This window comes from Liolophura sinensis, chromosome 6 (genome assembly GCF_032854445.1).
Source record: "Liolophura sinensis isolate JHLJ2023 chromosome 6, CUHK_Ljap_v2, whole genome shotgun sequence".
In the NCBI taxonomy this organism is placed as follows: Eukaryota; Metazoa; Mollusca; class Polyplacophora; order Chitonida; family Chitonidae; genus Liolophura; species Liolophura sinensis.
The window spans coordinates 67,272,930-67,294,693 of NC_088300.1; the positions used below are offsets into that span (position 1 = coordinate 67,272,930).

Sequence of the window (21,764 nt, forward strand, 5' to 3'; positions counted from 1 at the left end):
GCTGGAGGGTCAGCTTCTTCCTCCAGATCTATCCGCTGGAACTCATCAATTGTCAGTTCGCTTGAGGCCGTGTTACCAAACTCTGTCAGCCTGCGGCAAACAACAACAGCAATGTGTGTCCACAACCAAACAAAAACATTCATAATTTTGTCAAAAATGGAGGAAATGTCCCATACTCAAACTTGATCTTTAACTTGTTTTCGTGAAACAAATTTTCAACTGAGAATAAGCTAGAAAACTTTCTAGGCTCATTAAAAACCTACCATAATTTTGGAAGAAACAAACAACACAGTTCAAAACTCAAAGTTCAAGACCTGTAATTTGTTATTGTGAAGCCACATACATGGAGAAATTAAAAAAGAGTGAAGCCTCATACATGGAGCAATTAGAACAGTGTGAAGCCTCATACATGGAGCAATTAGAAAAGTGTGAAGCCACAAACATGGAGCAATTAGAAAAGTGTGAAGCCTCATACATGGAGCAATTAGAAACAGTGTGAAGCCACAAACATGGAGCAATTAGAAAAGTGTGAAGCATCATACATGGAGCAATTAGAAAAGAGTGAAGCCTCATACATGGAGCAATTAGAAAAGTGTGAAGCCACAAACATGGAGCAATTAGAAAAGTGTGAAGCATCATACATGGAGCAATCCGAAAAGAGTGAAGCCTCATACATGGAGCAATTAGAAAAGTGTGAAGCCACAAACATGGAGCAATTAGAAAAGTGTGAAGCCTCATACATGGAGCAATTAGAAAAGTGTGAAGCCACAAACATGGAGCAATTAGAAAAGTGTGAAGCATCATACATGCAGCAATTAGAAAAGTGTCCTGAAAATTGTTAACATCAAAAACATGATAAAAACTAAAATAGGTTCATTTAAAATGGATGGAACCGTCTGAAATTCGAAAAAGCAATATGTAACACGTCACACTGAAGCCAAAGACCATTGAAAGAAATGCAGGACTGACTGTCAGGCTGACAGACAAAGGGTAAAGCTATAATCTGTCTCAGGTAGGGAAGTATTGTAAAAAATGTACAACAATCATCTTGCTTGATATAGTAAGCTTGATTTCTTTAACTATTCGGTATAGTAGGCTTGATTTCATTAACTATCCAGTATAGTAGGCTTCATTTCATTAATTACCAGTATAGTAGGCTTCATTTTATTAACTATCTGGTATAGTAGGCTTCGTTTCATTAACTATCCAGTACAGTAGGCTTCATTTCATTAACTATCCAGCCATAACACCAAAAAAAAAATAAGAAAAATTTATCCCAGGATATCCCTGAAAAGACCAAAAGGCACATACAGGAGTCCCAATAATCATGGATTGATTACCTTTCAAATAGGGTCAATGATATGGCAGACCAGGGCAGACAGACAGAAGGTTTGAAGAGTTAAAAAAGAACAAAAAATCTTCAAGTTGAAAGATAAAATACCTTTTCCTGATAGTTGTTTCACACACCCTTACAACTTTGATGATGTCTTTCATTTTACGGCAAAAAGTCATGGATTCTGCAGCAACCAAGAGAGCTAGAAAAGAAACAAAATCCTTTCAGTTAACTTAGTACAGAAATGAGACCAAATTAAATTGGAGCAAATTATAACTTTCATAACTGTTCTGTCCAATTATTGCACATTTATTATACTGTAACACACAAATGAAATCACCTAATATGTGCAAGTTTATTTCATTACAAATATCTTCTGTGACAGGATAAACATAAAAATATTCATTAGATGGATGTAAGCAATGGTCTGACGTAAAATCATATATGTGGGATGGTCTGCCAGCAACATGTGGATGGTCGTGGGTTCCCCTGGGCACTGCCCGGTTTCCACCCACCCATAATGCTGGCAGCCATCATATAAGTGAAATATTTTCTTGAGCACGTCTTAAAACACCAATCAAATAAATAAATAAATTTAGTGAATTTTGTGTTTTAGAACGCATTCAAGAATATTTCACTCTGAGGTAACATGGCAGAGGCCAGGAGAATCCCTCGACCATACGCAGGTTTCTGCAACTTCATTATTTAGGGGTACAATCGTCTGCAGTAGCAGCTATGCTTTTGCCAACCAGGGGGTCTGAATTATCTTTACTGTTTGCTTGGTGACTGGGGTTTAACACCACATTCAACATTACTTCGGTCACATCACAGTGGAAACGTTTCCTTGAAGCAGGTTAGGCCTGATGCTGACATGTTTATAGCGCTGCCTCACTGATTCACCATGCCAAAGGACACCAGACAAGACACCTTAACCAGTCACATTATACTGACACCAGAAAAGAAACCTTAACCAGTCACATTAGACTGACACCAGACAAAACACCTTAACCAGTCACATTATACTTACACCAAACAAGAGACCTTAACCAGTCACATTATATGGACACCAGACAAGACACCCTAACCTGTCACATTATACTGACACTGAGCTGACCAGCGCTTAGCACATTCTTTTCATAATGTACTTTATGTGACAGCAGTGTGCTCTCAACTGTGACCAAAGTATCAACTTGAGCCTATAATCACCTATATCTGGTATTAGCCAGAATGCCTTTGCTCAGGATTTTTGAAAGCGCACTGAATATTAGACCAGTTGACTTCTGAAGTACATTACACAAGTTTTGCCTTGTGTGAGGCTCTTAGTCATGGAACAACCTGTATTAGACATAGCTCGAACTTAGTCTTACATGTATACATATTTACAGCTCTGTAAATCCAACGTTCCAATGCATGAATCTTTGGATGAAAACATTTATAAACTTTGAACTAAAAAATTTAATAATTCCATATTCCAAAATTATTTTTAGTCATTTTTTGGTATATAATATATGGAAGTTAAGACTAATTTTGTGCTTAAGTACACTTAGACCTCCTTCCAGATCCCAAACCCTGTAAATTCATGATTTTTTGTTATGTCTTCTTCCCTTTCCATAAAATCTGCCTTAAAGAGAGACAGATTCGTTTCCGATTGGCTGGTTTTAGAGACAGGCAAGTGTAGGCTATGTCTAGCCTATTAAAGCTGAATTTCAGCTCTGATGCCATTTAATCCAGGAAAACCTATCTCAGGATCGATTCTGTATCAAGTTGAAGAAAATAAAACAAGATACTATACAAGGAAAAGTGTGCTTTTAAGGAACGTAAAGTTTTTCAGTTTTTGAGCCATATTTTGTGTTTTTTCACAGCCCCTCTATTTTATGTAAACTTTCTGTCAATGGTTGGAAATATTTGGAAATGAAGTCATCCATGAACATTTTCCAGCAGAGTTATTTGACAGCTATCGTTGTTTACGGCACCACAGCATGGTATTTAATTTCTCGACTGATTGCTGGGGCCTTAAAAAAACTGCAGTTTTATGCCCCTAGAACAAAACTGATAAACTTTTTTGTACTGTTATGTTCGGCCACATCATATAATAGGCATTAATAATTAAAAAATAAACACTTCATGAATCCCTGTAAGTGATTACTGACCTGCTCCACAGAGACCTGAAGGTCGTCTTCCCGTGTGAATCCAGTCCCTCTTCATCCTCTGTACCAACCGCATGGCTGTCATCGACACCTCATGAGTCTTATCCTCAAACTCTAGTTTATGCGCAAACCGTGGAATGTATAAACATGGATCTGAAATGAACGAAGTCAAACTTACATGAGAATAATCAGTTTAATAGTCATTTGGTATGTAGCATGCTGGCTGTCAAAGATGATGAGAAATACTAAAATGAAAAATTAGAATGACATTTCACCAAACAGCTTTGTTTCTTTTAGTCATATATATGATTGAAAGTGGCATGGCAAGGATCACTTCATGTATTTTTTTTTTTTTTTTTTACCCTCTATTTATTGGTTCATTTGATTGCTTGTTGCCATTTTACTTTTTGGTAACCAACAATAAAAGTAATATCAGGTTACTGAAGGAACAAGGGAAGTAACCTCCCTGCAAGAAATGAGGTAGAACTTCAGTGTAAAATTGTCTCCCTTCGTCCACCTGCTGCATTGTGGGATACTGCTAATCCAACATGGCGAATGGAGCTAACATCTTAATGAGTGGAACAATTTAATAGGCTTCTAAACCTCACTGATGTCATCTTCAAGGTGGAGATCTGGTGGGTAAAGTAGCGCACACCCTAATCCCTTACTAGTACAACTGCACAGTGTGCAACTAGGCTGCAACATAAATTTACACGCCCTGAAAGTTTGCAAATGGCCGGGGGGTTCGCCACTGTCAAAAGAACGCACCTTGTAATTTACGCGCCGGATTGCACCAGATGAGTTTTCATGGACGGAGAGTTTGTAGTCGCCGGAACGGGATTCAGGGTGTTAGGTTTTGATAGTGAAATGTAATGCAAGAGGAGGGGCCTCCGTGGACAAGGTGGTTATCACGCCAGCGCGGGGCAATGATCCAGGAGCATCTCACCAATGAGGTCGCTGTGAGTTCAAGCCAAGCTCTTGCTGGCTTCCTCTCCAGCCGTACGTGGGAAGATCTTCCAGCAGCCTGCGGATGGTCGTGGGTTTTCCTCGGGCTCTGTCTAGTTTCCTCCCACCATAATGCTGGCCGCCGTCGTTTACGTGAAATATTCTTGGGTACGGCGTAAAACACCAATCAATTAAATAAATAATGCAAGAGGGAAGTGGCAGACCTTTGCAGCCGCTGTCTATATGCCTTCATTTTCAATTTCTCATGTTTTATGCAATTTCGTAAAAATTCCTGCTGAATGAATTCAATTGTATACTTTTCTGTTTGCTGTTGTAGTAAGAGCTGCTAAACCATGCAACATGTCCAGTAAAGGCTGTAAAGTGCGTGATGATCAGGATGAGGTGAACGAGGAGGTGCCACAGAACTACGTCACCCCAGTCCTAGTGCCAAGGCCCATCAAGAAAACAGAGGCTCAATGGCCAAACAGGACACCTCCAATTTTGCCTGGGCCAAAAACAAGCGAGGAGTACAACTGGCAGGCAGGTCAAGCATCAATTCGGGAACGAAACTCTGTCATGTTTAACAATTCTCTGATGGCGGATGTCCACTTTTTGGTGGGCCCCCATTCCAACGTCCAGAGAGTTCCGGCTCATAAGTACGTCCTGTCCATTGGCAGTTCTGTGTTTTATGCCATGTTCCACGGTGGATTAGCCACCTCCAAAGAGGACATCGAAATTCCTGATGTGGAGCCAGCCGCATTCCTTAATCTACTACGGTAAGACTAGTTCTGTAAAATTCTTTGTGTATCTGTGCATCAGAATTCATATTTTTTGGGCCAGTTGTGGGGGGAGGGGGTTATCTTTTTTTGTGAAATAATTATATCTCTTGGACATTACATGCATATGTCTGCTGTCAGAGGGAACAGAGATTGAAGCTTACTAAACACTAACCACCCTTTTGAATCACTCTTCTGGATGTTTCGAATTCTTTTAGAAGACCATTAAGTGATCTTTAACAATAATATTAAGTCCCATGTTTGTCTGCAGGTATCTCTACTGTGATGAGGTTCAGTTGGAAGCAGACACAGTCCTGGCAACGCTGTATGCCGCAAAGAAATACCTGGTGCCTTATCTGGCAAAGTCCTGTGTGTGTTTCCTGGAGACCAGTCTTACGGCTAAAAATGCCTGTGTCCTTCTCAGCCAAGCCAGGCTTTTTGAAGAGCAGGAGCTTGTGGAGCGATGTTGGGAGGTAATAGATGCTCAAGCTGAAGAGAGCCTGAAGTCTGAGGGATTTGCTGAAATGGATTACTCTACATTAGAGATGGTCTTAGGACGCGAGACCATGAATGCTCGCGAGTTGTCTGTGTTCAGAGCAGCCTGCAGATGGGCAGAGGCAGAGTGTGTACGTCTGGAACTAGAAGCCACACCGAGCAACAAGAGAAGAGTTCTGAGCAAAGCACTGTACATGATTCGCATCCCCAACATGTCGCTGGACGAGTATGCCAACGGCCCAGCTCAGTCCGGCATTCTTACTCTTCAGGAAACAACAGATATCTTCCTGTACTACACAGCTCAGACCAAACCAAGCCTGAAATTCATCAGACGGAACCGAGCCGGGTTGAAACCGCAAGTGGTCCACAGGTTTCAGTCGTCGGCGTACAGGAGCAACCAGTGGCGATACCGAGGACGCTGTGACAGTATTCAGTTCTGTGTGGACAAGCGAATCTTTGTTGCCGGCTTTGGCCTTTATGGTTCCAGCAATGGAGCTGCAGAATACCAAGTTCGCATAGAGCTCAAGCGTAATGGCATTATTCTTGGCAAACACGTCACTAAATTCTTTTCGGATGGTTCCAGTAACACCTTCACAGTTTATTTCGAAAACCCAATCCAGGTTGAACCGGATACCTATTACACAGCTAGTGCGGTTTTAGACGGCTCTGAACTCAGCTACTTCGGTCAGGAGGGTCTGGCAGAAGTAATTTGTGGTAAAGTTACTTTCCAATTTCAGTGTTCATCAGACAGTACAAATGGGACTGGAGTTCAGGGTGGTCAAATTCCAGAGCTAGTATTTTACTGTTAATTTCCTACACACGATGTTAGAAATAAGTCACAAATTTAGGGGTGTTCCACAGTGTTAGCTAATCCCGCCAGTGTTACAATACTAATATAAGTTATGTGCTAGTGAGGATATTTTTCTGTTTCAGAAAACAGTGCTCATGTGTTATGCATGTGGTGAAGGTTGTCACAGTTCCCGAGTGATGATCAGTGATTTTATACTATTAAATTAAAGGAAGTGAATGTTGAAGTAAATGTCCCAGTTCTGGTATAACACAGTATAATAAGGTCTTGTCTCCATGATGACTTGGCAATTCCCGGATCCTTACTAACTTTAGTTGCCTCTCTCATGTGTTCGCAATTTCAACTCTGAACCTCAATGAGTAGTCAACAAGTTGAGGAAAGGACTAATTTCGCCTGGCGGAAGGGAATGAACGAAATCAAAACATAAAATTTGAGCATCATGTTACAATACTGGAGTTGAGAAATTTATGGGAAATCTTTGTTACACATTTATTTCGAATCTGCCGCTTGCTTTGGGAGTCCAAGATGCCTATGTCATAATCTGAGGACTTGGAAAAATGAAACTCTAAAACGGATTTCAGGATTTTGTATCAAGAGCTTTGAAAACTGAAATCAACCAATTTTTATGGAAAAGCAGATGTATCTACTAGCTCAGTGAGTTTTAATACCGACATACTTCTTTAGGACTCCAGTTCTCATGTTTGAATAAGGTTGTGCATAGAAAGTCTGTTGATAAACGCGATACACTATAAAATGACTTGTTCACACTTGCAAAGCCATTAATATTCAGCTTTTGACCATACCCTGTGTAGTATGAGTGACAATGATCCGTGTGGTTTATTGTACCTTTTATAGCCACTGCATACATCGTTATCACATGGTAGGTTAAATATTCACTTCATGTCGACTCAGTGTAACATACAGCTGCATGTATGTGACAAGCAAAGACCAAAAATTAATATTTTCCCTGCAATGAGTATACTGATTATAGATCTGAGAGCAATACTTCATAATGGATAATATGTGATCATATAAATTCAATCGTGTCCCTGTATTTAACTATGATGTCCTGTAGTGGTAGATCTTGATGCTGGCAGACATCTGACCAAACTCTGTGTTCTCTATGATGATAATAAAAGTAGTTTTTAATTTAATACTGGTCGTTTTTGTTTGTCTTATGATTAATGTATTACGAATTATTCCAACAATTTGTGCACCTCGTGATTTTATATTATTTTTATGATTATCCTGGTTTGCAGTGGGCCTTATTAACCTAGAAAAGCCTGGACACTGAAAGAACATTAACTTTAAGTAAATCAGGGCTGATCCATTAGCAGATTACAGAACCAACCTAAGCTACTGGGTACACTATAGATTCTAACAATCTCTTGGAGAATTATGTTTTCCAGCATGTCTAAAAATACTTGATGTATTTCTGTATATTTTCTGACAGTTAAACTCAAACTGTCATTTTACGTTGATTTTAAGCTTGTATAACTGTATAACATCACAAGACGTACCAATCAGTCAGCATGATGATGAGATTCCCTGTGTGGGTTCATTAGTACACGATTAGTGCAAGTGCCAATGAGTGATACCCCCTCCTGGTATATGGTTGGAAAATTCAGCATTGCATGGTTGTGGACGTGACACTTTATAGGTGTTCACATTTTTCAATGTCCGAGGATATAAAAAAATACTCATCACTACCTTGAAATGAAAGTTTCACACTTTGACTTAAGATAAAATAAGCTTCATGGACAATGCCTGAAGGCTATGACCAGCGCGTGACTAGTGATGTATTTATTTATTTAATTGGTGTTTTACGCAGCACTCAAGAATATTTCACTTATATGATGGCGGCCAGCATTATTTAATATGGGAGCAAACTGGGCAGAGCCCCTTGGGGAAACCCACGACCATCCGCAGGTTGCTGGAAGATCTTCCCACGTACAGCCGGAGAGGAAGCCTGCATGAGCTGGACTTGAACTCACAGCGACCGCATTGGTGAGAGGCTTCTGGACCATTACGTTGCGCTAGCGCCATAGCCAACTGAGCCACCGAGGCCCCATGATGTACTGACCTATTGCTGGCACATTAATACACAACTCCCTGGACAGCTGTAGGTAGGTCTTCCCCAGGCTGTAGACATTCACTTGAAGTATGTCACTCAGGTCCAACAACATATCTGAACTCTGTTAAGAAAATGTACTGGGTTTTTTTTTCTCACCTACACATAGCTGACATGTCCCGAAAGATTGCATATTTATAATTCGTAATGGCCAGGAAATCCATGATGGCTGACAGCAACCATGCTGGAATGTGTAGAATGACAAAAGGTAAACCCAAACTCCCAACTCTCTTTGCTGACATTGAGACACTGTCAGACTGTGTTAGTATGAACCTTATTGGTTGAAATTGGTGGATTGGTTGATTTTTAAAAAGATATCTTGTTGACAACAACATATCTGATGGCCAGGAAATCCAAGATGGCTGACAGTCGCCATGCTGGAATAAGCACGATGAAAATCAATCCCAATAGTCCTCAAACTGGCCTCGAGATACTTGATTGGTTAAAACTGTTAAAGATATCTTGTTCACAATATCTGGTTTCACAGACAGACACATAGTATTCCATGTATACCTCCCACTTTGAAAACGGCAAACAATAAATACTAGATGTGCACAGATGAACAAGGACATTTGTAACCACCACCCTAGTCACATGTGAAAGGATACGAGGTGTCCCTTCCGTTCGACACACCAGGTAAACGCAGGCAGCCACCACATGCATTGTCTTCCGCCCACGCGTCAACCTTTTGTTCACTGCCATTTTGAAAAAGTTGAAGGCTGTGTCTATACAATGCTGATTTAATCGCAATTGTGCACCCACATGCTGGATCTTCTTCTTTGCTGAAAAAATAGTAAAACAGCTTTTACGAAGCATCACAGACGAGAATTTCACAAAAACTAGAAGTAGTGAGAGGAGCTGAGCTTGTGAACGTTTTTCCACCTGGAAGATCGGAATCCCAAATCAGAATCAGAAACCTTTCCTGTTCTAAACTGTTCAGGCCAAAGTGTACTTTACTGATCATTCCTGCCTTTCAGATGAATTTTGCTGGCAATGTAGTAATGTGCCCATGTATTACAGTACAAAAAAAGGAAGGTTAATGCAGCTCGGACCGAAGTAGCTATCGCATTGGAATAGATACCCCATGGACCTTCCTTGACTAAGAGACAAGTTCAGTGCAAGTTAAGTTTGAGTCAGGTTTAAATTAGCCAAATAATATACTATATTATTAAACCATATCTCTTCTTTTTTTTTTTTTTTTGTACAGTGAACATGTGAACATTCTCACCATTCTGCAAGGTCACCGCTCTGGACTCGCGACTAAACCCTTGTTGAAATGAACTTCCTAATGTATGTGACTTTATTCCTGCAGGACACAAAGAGAACATTCATCATAAACGCCCCAAGTGTGGCGTTAAAACCCTAAGCATACATATATGAACACCCCACACATAAAAAGTATCAATATATTCTCATGAGAACACAAAAGACATCAAATACATTCAAAAAAGCAATTGAGTCTCTTGTACAATATAAATTGTATCCATGATATAACAGTAATGTTGCTAATGAGGTATAAACCCATAACCATTCATTCCATTCATATCAAATTCTGCAAAAGTTCGCATAGAAATAAAATTTTCACCACCCCAAAATGCATTTCTACTTTTGTCAAATTTAGAGATTATCAGTATCCGTGTGGCAGATTATTTTTAAAGACAAAAAGAACAAATGAAGTATATGTCAGATGAAAGACCATTAAATATTGTTCAGAAATATAGGCCTATAGAATTTTTCCAACCCAGTAAAATCATGATGCTTTAAAAACATTGGATTCTAAGGTGATCTGTTGAGATCCAGAAGGTACGGTTACCAATGAAGTATTATACATCTATGTTTTGGCTGGAAATAGTTCGTTTCAGGACTCATGTGGTGAATGCATTCATTCATGTAGCTCTTTATGTGTATGCATTTTGAACGATAAAATCTAACAATCTGTGTGTGTTAAGTGGCAAATATCTTACGTGGCGTCACTCTTCCCAACATGGTCAGAAATGGCCACTGTAAAATCCAAATAGGCATTTTACTTGGTCGAAAATGGTTAAAGGTCTTTCATCTGACATTTACTTCATATTAGCGTTATCTTTGCTTTAATGTGCACTACACTTAGCTATGCATTGAAAACCAAAAAGGTTCTTCTGCAAGACCACTGGGACACATGTCACAATGTGACAAAAGTTTTATGTAAAATCCCTTAAAATCTTCTGGAAAAAGTTCTGGAGATATTGTTTTTATACAAGCCTGTAACACAACAAAACTTGCAAGACCCCCTAATAACCTATAAGAAATTGGCCAAGTTCTCCAATAATGAACACGGTTCTCCAAAATGCCTAAAAGTACACCTGGTATATAAAAAGTTTAAAATCTGGCTATAAAGACTTAAGAGATGAAGTTTAAACATTATGGACAGACAGACAACCAGACAGCCAGTTCTACAGCATGACTGCTCTTATGCCAAATTTATGTGAAGTAATACTCTTGTGTGAGGAAAATTTTGATATTTCATCAGTCAGTAAACAAAAGCCTCTTGGGTTTGCAGCCTTGCCCAGATGTACACATTTTCTTGTCTACATATCATTTCAGCTACATGTATCAACCATCTAAGGAGACAAACTGAGACCACTGACTGAGCTACCCACCATCTGAGGAGACAAACTGGCCAATGACTGAGCTACCCACCATCTGAGGAGACAAACTGGCCAATGATTGAGCTACCCACCATCTGAGGAGACAAACTGGCCAATGATTGAGCTACCCACCATCTGAGGAGACAAACTGGCCAATGATTGAGCTACCCACCATCTGAGGAGACAAATTGGCCAATGACTGAGCTGCTTCCCCCTGCTGATTCTTGAAACTGGACCTCGGAGACAATGATCTGGTCCTCTAACACTGAGCCACACCCGGTACAGACAGCATCCCCCCGGGCCTGGTCTATGTCAATTTCTGTGCAGCCACAATGTGAGCAGACACCTGACGACATTCTGGCTCAAGTGGTATTCACTGTGTTAAACACAGCACTGATATCTGTTCAGAAAAAAACAAGTATTGTACACAATACCATTGTACAAGTAATGCTAGTTGACTGACTGATTGATGTTTAATGTACCTTCACCATGTAGCTGACATGACTGAGAAACCTTCTGACTACAAAGAGTGAGTGAGTGAGAGCTTGGGGTTTAACGTCGTACTTAACAATTTTTAGTCACATGGTGACAAAGGCATCCTTAGAGTGCATATAATGTGCCCCCTTGTTGCAAGACAGATTTCCACCATTCTTTTATCTAGTGCTGCTTCACTGAGAAGCCTTACCCAAGGCAAGTAAGCTGTCTCGCCCGAGCCATTATACTGATGCGGGCCAACCAGTACTTGCACTTTCCGTTTCATGCTGAACGCCAAGCGAGGAAGTTACAACTTCCTCTTTTAAGGTATATTAGGTGTTACTGGACCCAGGATTGACCCTGGATCTACAGCTCCCAAAGATGCTCCACCAACAAAAGCCACAAAGAAAGAGCAAGAGCTTGATTTCAACAAGCCCTTGTAGGGTAGATGTGATAGATGAAGTCACCATTCATGATGTGAGGGGACAGGAGTTTGGGTGACGTTGGCAAGAAAGAGCGCCCCCTTTCTCAAGTTATAGAAATAATTAGTGTCTCATTGGTTGAACTTTATGACATGTCAGCAATTTCAATTTTTGCAATGTGTGCGAGTTCGCTTAACCTACTTTAAAACCTTTACTTTATGCAACATCACGAAAATAAAAAGGTATGCTTTTAAACCTTTACTTATTTATTTTTATGATAAGAATATTTCACTTATACGACAGCGACCAGAATTATTGTGGGAGGAAACCGAGTGGAGCCCACAACCATCCACAGGTTGCTGGAATACCTTCCCACATTCGACTGGAAAGGGAGGCCAGCATGAGCTGGACTTGAACTCACAGCCACCACATTGGTGAGAGGCTCCTAGTGCACTAGTGCGCTAACCAACTGAGCCACGGAGGACCCTTTTTAAAACTTTATGTGAGACACATAGTGCGTACATATACAATATGGCAGAAAATCTACTGTTATTTTACAGCAATGACTGCCTAGACTGGAGTAAACCAACTCCTTTCATCAGAAATCTGACAAACTCAAACACAACAAACGTACAGGCTGGTCCCAAAGCCAGACTAAAGATTTACAGTGCTGCCTCCCTGCACTGACTAAGTTTGGAGAAAATCTGTCAACAACATGTTTGTATAAATCATCTAAGAAAATAATTTCACTTTAAATCAAGTACCTGTTTCACTAAATGAATTTATCTTGAATAAATCTTTAATAATAGTACAGTGAATTTGTGACACACACATATACACATGTAGAATTATCTGCACATACTGCTGGATATGATCGAGTGGATGGCATCTCTAGAGTAGACTATCAACTTTACACAGCACACTATTTTTGCATATATGACTTACTGTAGACAAGAAACCTCACAACAAACATTACTTACTTATACTTATATCAACTGGACTTCTTCTAAGTATATTTTCTCATATAAATGGATAATGTGTATCAAGCCAGTATCGCAAGATTAACTGTTTCAAAAGGTGTTAAGGGAGATAACTTTGATACCTTGTTTCATATCATATGTTTGAATAGTGGTGACTGCCCCTATATGAATATAAAAGAAACTAGGCGTAAGAAGTACCATGAAACGTTTTAAATAAAATTATACAACATCAATGAATGAATAAATTCTAGTATGTTATATACTAACACAAACTCTGTAGTCAACTTTTACTGGGGAAGATCTAGATGAGGGTGGGTGAAGGGTGTAAACCACATCTTCAAGCAATGTACAACTGCAAGGTCAAAAAGAAATTAAGTATCTTCTGTTGTTGTTTAAATTTATCACTGTCATTGGGTGACAAAAAGGGAAAGACATAATTGCTATAGTAACACATTTCCCTCCATCTTCAACTCAATAAACATTTACACGTTACAAACCCTCCACCACGTCTCTCTGACAAAATAGCTCAGACGGTAAAGCCGCTAGTACACCGACCCAAAGAAAACGTCCACGTACGCGGTTCAAGCCTGAGACATTCTCACCGAGAAACCCGCTCCATACCACTGGTACCACCTCAACACATCCCTACGTATTTTCATTGGAGACACGAGTGATCAGTTAATAACACATGTTGGAAGGCAAAAGTCACCAACATAACATATTAAACGATAATCAGCTTTACTCGACTTACTGCAAGCACGGTAACCCATAAAGTTAGAATCCGCAAAAATAACGAGTAGAGCAGTTTCCCGCCTCACGTGGCCAAAGCACCCACGGAATATTTAGATAAGTAATATTACCATACGAGGAGAAGCTTCCCACGATGTGTTGCAAAGAGCAGGTCACACTTACCCTAGCACACGCCTGTGAAAATGATTTGGTTCGTGACTTTATCTGTTTATATTGAGCAACGTGCAATGTCGCTTTCGTCAGTCAAATCTGTACAGCGCAGGCGCAGTTGCCTGCGAAGTCGTCACTTCCGCGTAAGCAAGGTGATCGAACTACTGGGGAAGGTGTTGACAAAACTATACCACTTATGCGGAAATATTGTTATAATCAAGTAATAGTGTCTTTGTAAGTATGAATCATTGCATTACCGACACTCACGGTAAATGGTTGCCTCCAAGTCCATTGTGCTTTAATGTAAATGTTTGACATACGGGCCATGTCGTTTACCCCCGACTGAAGAAATTCTAGGGCAACTACATCATAGTTTCAGACAGATATCCCCAACGATCTATATTTGGTATTTAAATATTGTAATTTTTTTTACGATATTCCACTTTAGGTTATGAGATAGAAATTCAGGAGTCGGTTATGACATTAGAATTGCGTTTCTTTGTTTTTCTTGACATTTTAACGCCAACAGACTGGTATCGGCTTATCTATATGTGCATATATACCTCAGATTATGTGGCAATGGCAGTCAACAAATGGGGAAAATGCCTTCATAGTTGATCGTATATACGCATCTATTTATTGGCCTGTAACAGATTAACCCTTGATGAACGGTTTTATTTTTACATTTTCACTATTAGATTACACATCTGTCATATGGATATGTTAGAAAATAACAGCACTCAACTAGCCCATTGTGACGTGCTATACTAACTTGGTACGTATATGGTCCATATTCAAGACCTCATTTGCAGTTTTACTTGCGCCAACATGCTTACTCGCTCACACACCGTGAAAACATTGTCAAAATAACATGGGAGTTAAAATGAAACCGAAACCAGGCTGTGCTGATGTTCACAATTTATATATATGTTGTGCACATTGTTCCTTTGTCTTACATACAACAATTTCTGGTTATTATCAGCTGTACTTCTCTGAATATCGTTCATTGTTTGATCATTTCCCTATACCCTCCCATGTTATCTTTCACCACAATGTCTGCTTGCCACTGTCTCGTACAAGTGAAATACCCCTATGTGCGCAGTCTCTTTGCAGTATCTCATCCAGCAGGAAACTTTCACAAACCTTTATAACTTTAGTTAATCCTGTTGTTTGATATACACTCCACAAGCTATCCGCATTTAAAAAAACGTCAAAACATGCATCAGTAAACCCTCCTTTAACAACAATCCAGCCGTTCAGAATTATGAATCAAGAAGTGCAACTGAGTGGGACATATGCCAGCCACCCAGAGCTCTACTTACATGGGCCAGTAGAGCTTTGTTCAGTAATATTTGAGATCACACATTCAAGACCTCGGGTCACCTGGACGCTTCACTCACGCGAGGCAGCAACAAGCAGACAGATAACATGATAGGATATAGGGAATGAATAACATTGGCAATATTTAGAGAAGTATGGATGGTAATAACTAGAAAATATAGTATATGTATATGTAAGATAACGTCATTTGCTTGCGACCATGGCAAGCAGACGACGAGCGGAAAGATAACATGGGAGGGTGTGGGGAAATGAACAACAATTCTGAGAGCTATAGCTGGTAATAAACCCTTACCCTTATACAGTGCACTTGAGGTACATCTGAGGCGTACCAATGGGGTGTAGCATATCTGAACTGAGGTGTGTCTAAGGTATACTTGAGGTATATTGAAGGTGTATCTGGGATACGGCCAATTATGCAAATTAGTATCTCAAGTACACCTCACTGTAGGTGTACCCTGTAAATATTAGGTAAAAAATATGATGTATGAGGTACAGCTGAGGTATAGCTGAGGTACATGTTTATAGGCAAGGTGGATGTACACTGTTTTCACTTCTATTTTGATAGAAAACAAGCTCAGAACACTTAAATGTTGGCTGTATAAATTATAAAGTTAAGTTTGTAAGTGTGTGTTGTTCTTTGCTTGCAATATCTGTAAATCTCAGCTGATTTACAACAACAACAGTAATATACATTTATATGAGACTTTCTAGCTGCTTGATCAAAATTTAGTGCTGCTCCTTTTCCATGCATTTTAGAACAGTTCATGTGCCCAAACATGTTACAAATTCTGCCCCAGGAAGCATCAATCAGTGCATAATGGGGTTGTTTTCCTACAGCCTGGGATATATGAGCTCATTGTGAAGGACAGCTGTCTTGGAATAATAAGGGGCAAATATGTCCATACTCTGTGATTGGTCAACATTTGCACACTGAATAGCAAGTCAGTATAGGTGAGACAAAGGCTTACTTATTTTGTTAATATTTACATTTGTAATGTTGCACTCACCATTTTATCTAGCAAAATGTCTAAATCTGATCTCCATTTAAAATTTTAAACAAGTGGCTGAGGTGTACCTGGGTCCATGACCACTAAATTATAATCGAAAACTCTCAAAGTTTCTAAGGTGAACCTGAGGTACATCATTTTTTTTTTTTAACTTTCTTTTTTTTAACTTTCTGTACCTGAGGTATGTCTTGTATATGTTGATTTTTTTTTTTTCAAAGTCCCTAAAGTACATTTGAGGAATAGGCATATGGCTGGGGTGTACCTGAAGTACAGTACACCTCAGATAATATAGATGTGTACACCTTATCTATACCTCGCACTGGGTGTATTTGAGGCGTACACTCTATATACACCTTATCTCTACCTCTCACTGAGGTGAACACCTCATGTGTGTAAGGGAAGGGACACACACACAATACAAGAGTTATGTGTTAATGTCCATGTAAATTAGATGAGTTTCTCACCATTCATGTGTCTGTACGAGAAAGGCATGTATGTACAAGTAAAATGGCAAATGCCCGGGTATATCCTTGTTCTTGAATGTTGAATTTACCCTTTCATGATGTGAATCATACTTCCTTGTTTCCCTGTCACCTCCCACAGATCATTTTACCTCCTGCATCGGATCTCATTATATCAGTATGTGCCCGGAATGGCCACAGATGGAGAGATTATCATAATATCTAGCCAAAATCATGGTAGTGATACTGAAAATTGTTCCACAGCCTGTCCCAAGTTCAAAATATGGTGACAAGAAATTAAGTGTCATTGGCATGATTCTCATAGATGAGCCATGTCATCTTCATAATAAAATGCTGAGTAATGTATTGTAACTTGGTTGTTACTGTAAAAGAAAGACACTGATAGTATGGTTGAATTATTGCATTGAACAGGATTTATAGTACTATTTGGCTTTAGCATCATTTGTTGTGAACAGAATTTGCTACCCGCTAAAGAAAATTTTAAAGTTGATGCATTCATTTGTTGTTGACCATTTTTTCACATGTTCAATGTGAAAATCAGTTTCTTCAATGAATTGGGGCAAATATCTTATTCAGTGTGAAAAAAACCATTGTCACATCTGTTACACATGTATATGTACATTATAATATAGAAGCTGGCGATTATGATGTGCAGAAAGCTGTCCATGGCCCAGTGGTAGAGATGGTTGCCTTTTAATGGGAACTGAAACCCTGGCCTAGAACAGGGAAGTTTCGAGCACTCATACTATTGCTCTTCATGGGGCCTTGGTGACAATAATCTGCACTTCTGTTATTGGCTGTTTGCCTAGTCTATTATTCACTGAAGACCACCTGTCTCTCACCATTGACCCTCAGCGTTCCTGTTCATCATATAACATGATCAGTGGTTTACATCAGGCACTCTAACCATGACCGTCATCTGATAAGTGAAAAAGTAGCCTGCGGTTGGTTGTGGGCACCCCCTGGGTTCTGCCTGGTTTCCTCCCACCATAATGCTGGCTGCCATAGTATGTGAAATATTCTTGTGTACGGGGTAAAACACCAATGAAATAAATAAATAAACTAATAAATATATGTGAAGAGTTCTTGAGCATGGTATCGCAACAACAATTAAATAAATAAACTGTGATGTGGGTGACCTTTATGACGGTTTACACGGATTAATTACTTAGTCCTGGGCCAGTAAGCTTAAGATCAACTCCAGCTCTCACTGGCTCGTCTTTCTTCCTGAAGACATGATTGTGTAAGGGCATTTGTCGTGTAATTGGCCCCACTAATAATAAACTTGACTGTTGTTTAAATGTGTTGAGTAAGTGGTTAGAAAACAGCTATTCATTTTCTCAACCACCTTTCAGGCTATGGTAAATTTGTGGCACTAGGCTTCTAAATCCTTATCATATGTCTCAGAAATGCTACATCTACATGTATGCAAGTGATGTTTAGGTTTTCACAAGGTTGAAAGTGTCTTTAGGATTTAAATTTCTCCACTAAACAAGTCATGTACAAGTGTAATTACAACAAATTTAATTAGCAACTACTGTAATCTTTTCTGTTTTAGCTCTGCCAGGCTGAAAGCGAGTTATGGTAGGTCTGGTAAGTGACTATAGTAAATGCCAGTGGGTGTGACAGCCGGTAATAAAAGGAGGCGATCCGGCGCTATGGCTGAAGCACCAGAAAACGCCGCCCCCGAAATCACACGCGTGGAAGAACGACCAGAACATGGCATGAAGATACTACAGGGTCTGAACAAGCTAAAAAATGACAAAGTGCTCTGTGATGTAATTTTGATTGCTGAAGGCAAGTCTGATATGTTGATTTTCGTCTTCTGTGTCATTTTTTATTGTAAACATTTCTAATAATTATCCGTACGTGGCATATAAATCATACTTACTTATAGACGGATACAACCATTTGAAATGAGAAAGGCATCATATAGTATAACTCTATGTATATTTCTTGCATGTTCTACTTATTTATTAAAATTACATCAAAATCCTGTCTTTTTGATTCAGGCATTTGTTATTATTTTTGTGTCAACCATTTCTCAGTGAAAGGCAAAAAAATGATTTGGCCAGTGTAATATGACATGTTCATTGTTATTGGCTGCCTGTTGAAAACAGAGCCTTCATACATAATAATAATAAAGTCACAATATTCATTTTGTGAAATGACAACCCTAGGTTTCCTCCACAAGTAAAAGCTGGTTGGTAAGTGAAAACTTCCTTAGTGTGACATTGAAGAACAGTCAAATAGAATACCCTAACAGGATTACACTTTTTTATATTCTGATATTTTTTTGTATTTTTTTTACAGGGAGAAAATTTGAGGTTCATCGAGTGATCCTAGTGTCTTGTTCTGATTACTTCCGGTCCATGTTCACCAGCGGTATGAGAGAGAGCACTCAGACTGAGATAGAGCTGAAGGGGGTGACAGGCAAGGGACTGGAGAAAGTCTTGGAGGTTGTCTACACCTCCACTACAACACTGGAAGGAGACGACATATTTGACGTGATTGCTGCCGCCACACACTTACAGGTTACCCCAGTTATTGAGTTTTGTGAGCGCAACTTCCTTAGCGGCATGACAACGACAAACTTCTATGACTTCATCAACACAGCCAAGCTGTACAGCATGAACAACGCTCTGAAGCAGATAGATGCCTTTATTGCCAAAAATCTCATGCAGATTTCCAAGGAGGGAACGTTGAATCTTCTGACATATGATCAAATGTACAACTGTCTTAGCTGTGAAAAACTGTATTTGAAAGAGATCGATATATTCCGTATAACATGGGAATGGCTTAAGCAGGACACCACCCAGGAGGACCATGCTGAGCAGCTGATGCGGCTGATTCGCTTCCCACTGATCAACCCAGCTGACCTCGTACAACATGTACAGAGTGTGGAGACGATGATGGTAAGCCCTGAGCTGCGCCAAATGGTTCTGTCCGCACTGAACTACCATGTCGTTCCCCACTCACAAGCCCTCTTCACAGCCCCTAACGTGCAGCTACGCTCATTTGTGGAAAGACTAATAAGTGTGGGTGGCAGGGAAATTCACCCCAATCCCTGCTTACATGACGAAATTCTTGTTTTCGATTCAAAAATAACAGCCAACAGTCTTTTAAACAGACAGGAAATAGCTTCCTTGCCAAGTGCTTTGAGTCACATGCAAGTTGTGGTGTTCAATAACTTTTTATATGTACTAGGCGGGTGTACCACCCAGTGTGCACATGGTGAGTCGGCAGTAAACTCTGTGCTGCGCTATGACCCTAGGTTTGACACCTGGCACCAGGTCTGCCCCATGATAAATAAGCGAGCTTATTTTTTCGCAGGTGCGCTAAACAGTAAAATATATGCTGTTGGTGGGAAATTTAAAGACGGCAGCCTGGCTACTGCAGAAAGCTATGACCCTGCAGAGAACTCGTGGGACCTGATATCACCCATGCCCATGTCTTATCATGCCCATGCAGGAGCAGTCTACGGCGATCATATTTATGTTTCTGGGGGGTACAGTGGCAATCATTTTACACCTGACATGCAACGCTACGACCCGTCAGCCAATCAGTGGGAGGACATGGCGCCAATGTTGACGCCGCGTGGCTGGCATGTCATGTGTGCCACTCCTGAGAAACTGTATGTGTTTGGGGGTTGTAATTTGAATGTGAACCAACAAGCTCAGCCTGTGATGCAATCGGAATGCTACGACCCCAGCACGGACCAGTGGACAATAATCGCTCCACTGTCTGTATCTCATAAGGAAGCCTCCTGTGTCGTTTACAATGACCAAATCTATGTCTTGGGAGGCTATAATGTTCAAACCAAAACAGGGCAAAAGCTTGTCTCCAGGTATGACATTTATACAGGTATATGGGAAACAGTTGGGGCATTACCACGAAGTTTGACTGGTGTAGGTTACTGTACGCTACGATTACCCTCCTACAACTTGGATGGGTCAGACTGACCCAGCCTTAGTGCATCCTCATTCCAAACATAACTGCACAGTCTGACCATGTTTAATCATGGCCATGCAAGTGTTTTAATTGAGCATCCGTTCTTCGTGTACAGATGACATCTTACTGTATGTGCAGTCAGTTTTCTTGCATTTGTAGAGATGTTGTTGCATGGATTCATACTCTACATATACATGTGAATAAATATATACACCTCCTGACCTTTCAACACAGTAATGAATTGTGGCTAATTTGCTCTCAGTGTCTGAAAACCAAGTCTGTTTTAAAAGCGTTGTGTTCTTGTATACGTAGATTTATCTATATATATATATATGTAGTGTTTGGGTTCTACGCCTGAGGTTTGTGTGATAAGTGACTTTGGTGGGACATTGGTGGAGGTTGTCAGTGTAAGATGTATCACATTCATGTGTATGAAGTGTCACATTTGTGTGTATGGTGTGTCACATTTGTGTGTATGTCGTGCCATGTACATGTGTATGGTGTGTCACACATGTTAATGATGTATCACATGCATGATGTGTCACATTTGTGTGTATGGTGTGTCACATACATGTGTATGATGTGTCATGTGTGTATGGTGCGTCACATACATGTGTATGGTGTGTCATGGTATGATGTGTCACATTTATGTATATGATGTGTCACATTTGTGTGTATGATGTGTCACATCTGCATATGATGTATCACATTCATGTGTTGGAGGTGTCACATCTGTGTGTGTGATGTGTCACATTTATGTACATGGTGTGTCACATGGTGTTGCGCTTTTAAATGTATAACAGTGTCATGTTTCACTTTACCAAGCGTCACATGGTATTGTATGTGATGAGGTACAGTGATATCACATTGTTGCGTCTGAACAGGGTGACTGAGCAACGTCCTGATACCAGCTTGTACTGTTGACGCGTATAATGACACGAGAAG

General features: G+C 40.0%; 3 protein-coding genes across 5 annotated transcripts in view; 2 read left to right on the forward strand and 1 right to left on the reverse strand.

The window, feature by feature from the left end:
- LOC135466460 (transcription factor IIIB 90 kDa subunit-like) overlaps positions 1-14,141 on the reverse strand; it is a 26,013-nt gene extending 11,872 nt beyond the window's left edge. The window contains exons 1-8 of one of the 3 annotated variants that reach the window (XM_064743942.1): positions 14,051-14,141; positions 11,435-11,662; positions 9,864-9,941; positions 9,244-9,417; positions 8,588-8,692; positions 3,484-3,633; positions 1,442-1,535; positions 1-90 (exon numbers count right to left, since the gene is read on the reverse strand). In XM_064743942.1, the coding sequence (XP_064600012.1) occupies positions 1-90; positions 1,442-1,535; positions 3,484-3,633; positions 8,588-8,692; positions 9,244-9,417; positions 9,864-9,941; positions 11,435-11,618 (875 nt within the window). In that variant the 5' untranslated portion in view covers positions 11,619-11,662; positions 14,051-14,141. Of the gene's footprint in view, positions 91-1,441; positions 1,536-3,483; positions 3,634-8,587; positions 8,693-9,243; positions 9,418-9,863; positions 9,942-11,274; positions 11,280-11,434; positions 11,663-13,624; positions 13,700-14,050 lie in introns of those variants that run through there. The other 2 variants (XM_064743943.1, XM_064743944.1) reach the window with 2 other exon arrangements.
- Positions 4,007-7,658, forward strand: LOC135466462 (BTB/POZ domain-containing protein 6-B-like). The gene is made up of 3 exons (XM_064743945.1): positions 4,007-4,115; positions 4,763-5,201; positions 5,473-7,658. Exons 1-3 carry the CDS (start codon positions 4,091-4,093, stop codon positions 6,503-6,505), a joined length of 1,497 nt encoding a protein of 498 aa, XP_064600015.1. The 5' UTR covers positions 4,007-4,090; the 3' UTR covers positions 6,506-7,658.
- A 47-nt stretch (positions 14,142-14,188) lies between the features above and the next one.
- Positions 14,189-21,147, forward strand: LOC135468288 (kelch-like protein 9). The gene is made up of 3 exons (XM_064746451.1): positions 14,189-14,272; positions 18,427-18,669; positions 19,186-21,147. Exons 2-3 carry the CDS (start codon positions 18,479-18,481, stop codon positions 20,828-20,830), a joined length of 1,836 nt encoding a protein of 611 aa, XP_064602521.1. The 5' UTR covers positions 14,189-14,272; positions 18,427-18,478; the 3' UTR covers positions 20,831-21,147.
- Positions 21,148-21,764: the final 617 nt, after the last annotated feature.

What these genes read in the sequence shown, in the direction of transcription:
- LOC135468288 (XM_064746451.1), top strand. Translation starts at nt 18,479, where the DNA reads ATGCCAGTGGGTGTGACAGCCGGTAATAAAAGGAGGCGATCCGGCGCT. An exon ending in ATTTTGATTGCTGAAGGCAA is followed by an intron (nt 18,670 to 19,185) that starts GTCTGATATGTT and finishes TTTTACAGGGAG; the next exon opens with AAAATTTGAGGTTCATCGAG.
- LOC135466462 (XM_064743945.1), top strand. Translation starts at nt 4,091, where the DNA reads ATGTCATCTTCAAGGTGGAGATCTG. An exon ending in ATCTTCAAGGTGGAGATCTG is followed by an intron (nt 4,116 to 4,762) that starts GTGGGTAAAGTA and finishes TTGCTGTTGTAG; the next exon opens with TAAGAGCTGCTAAACCATGC. An exon ending in GCATTCCTTAATCTACTACG is followed by an intron (nt 5,202 to 5,472) that starts GTAAGACTAGTT and finishes GTTTGTCTGCAG; the next exon opens with GTATCTCTACTGTGATGAGG.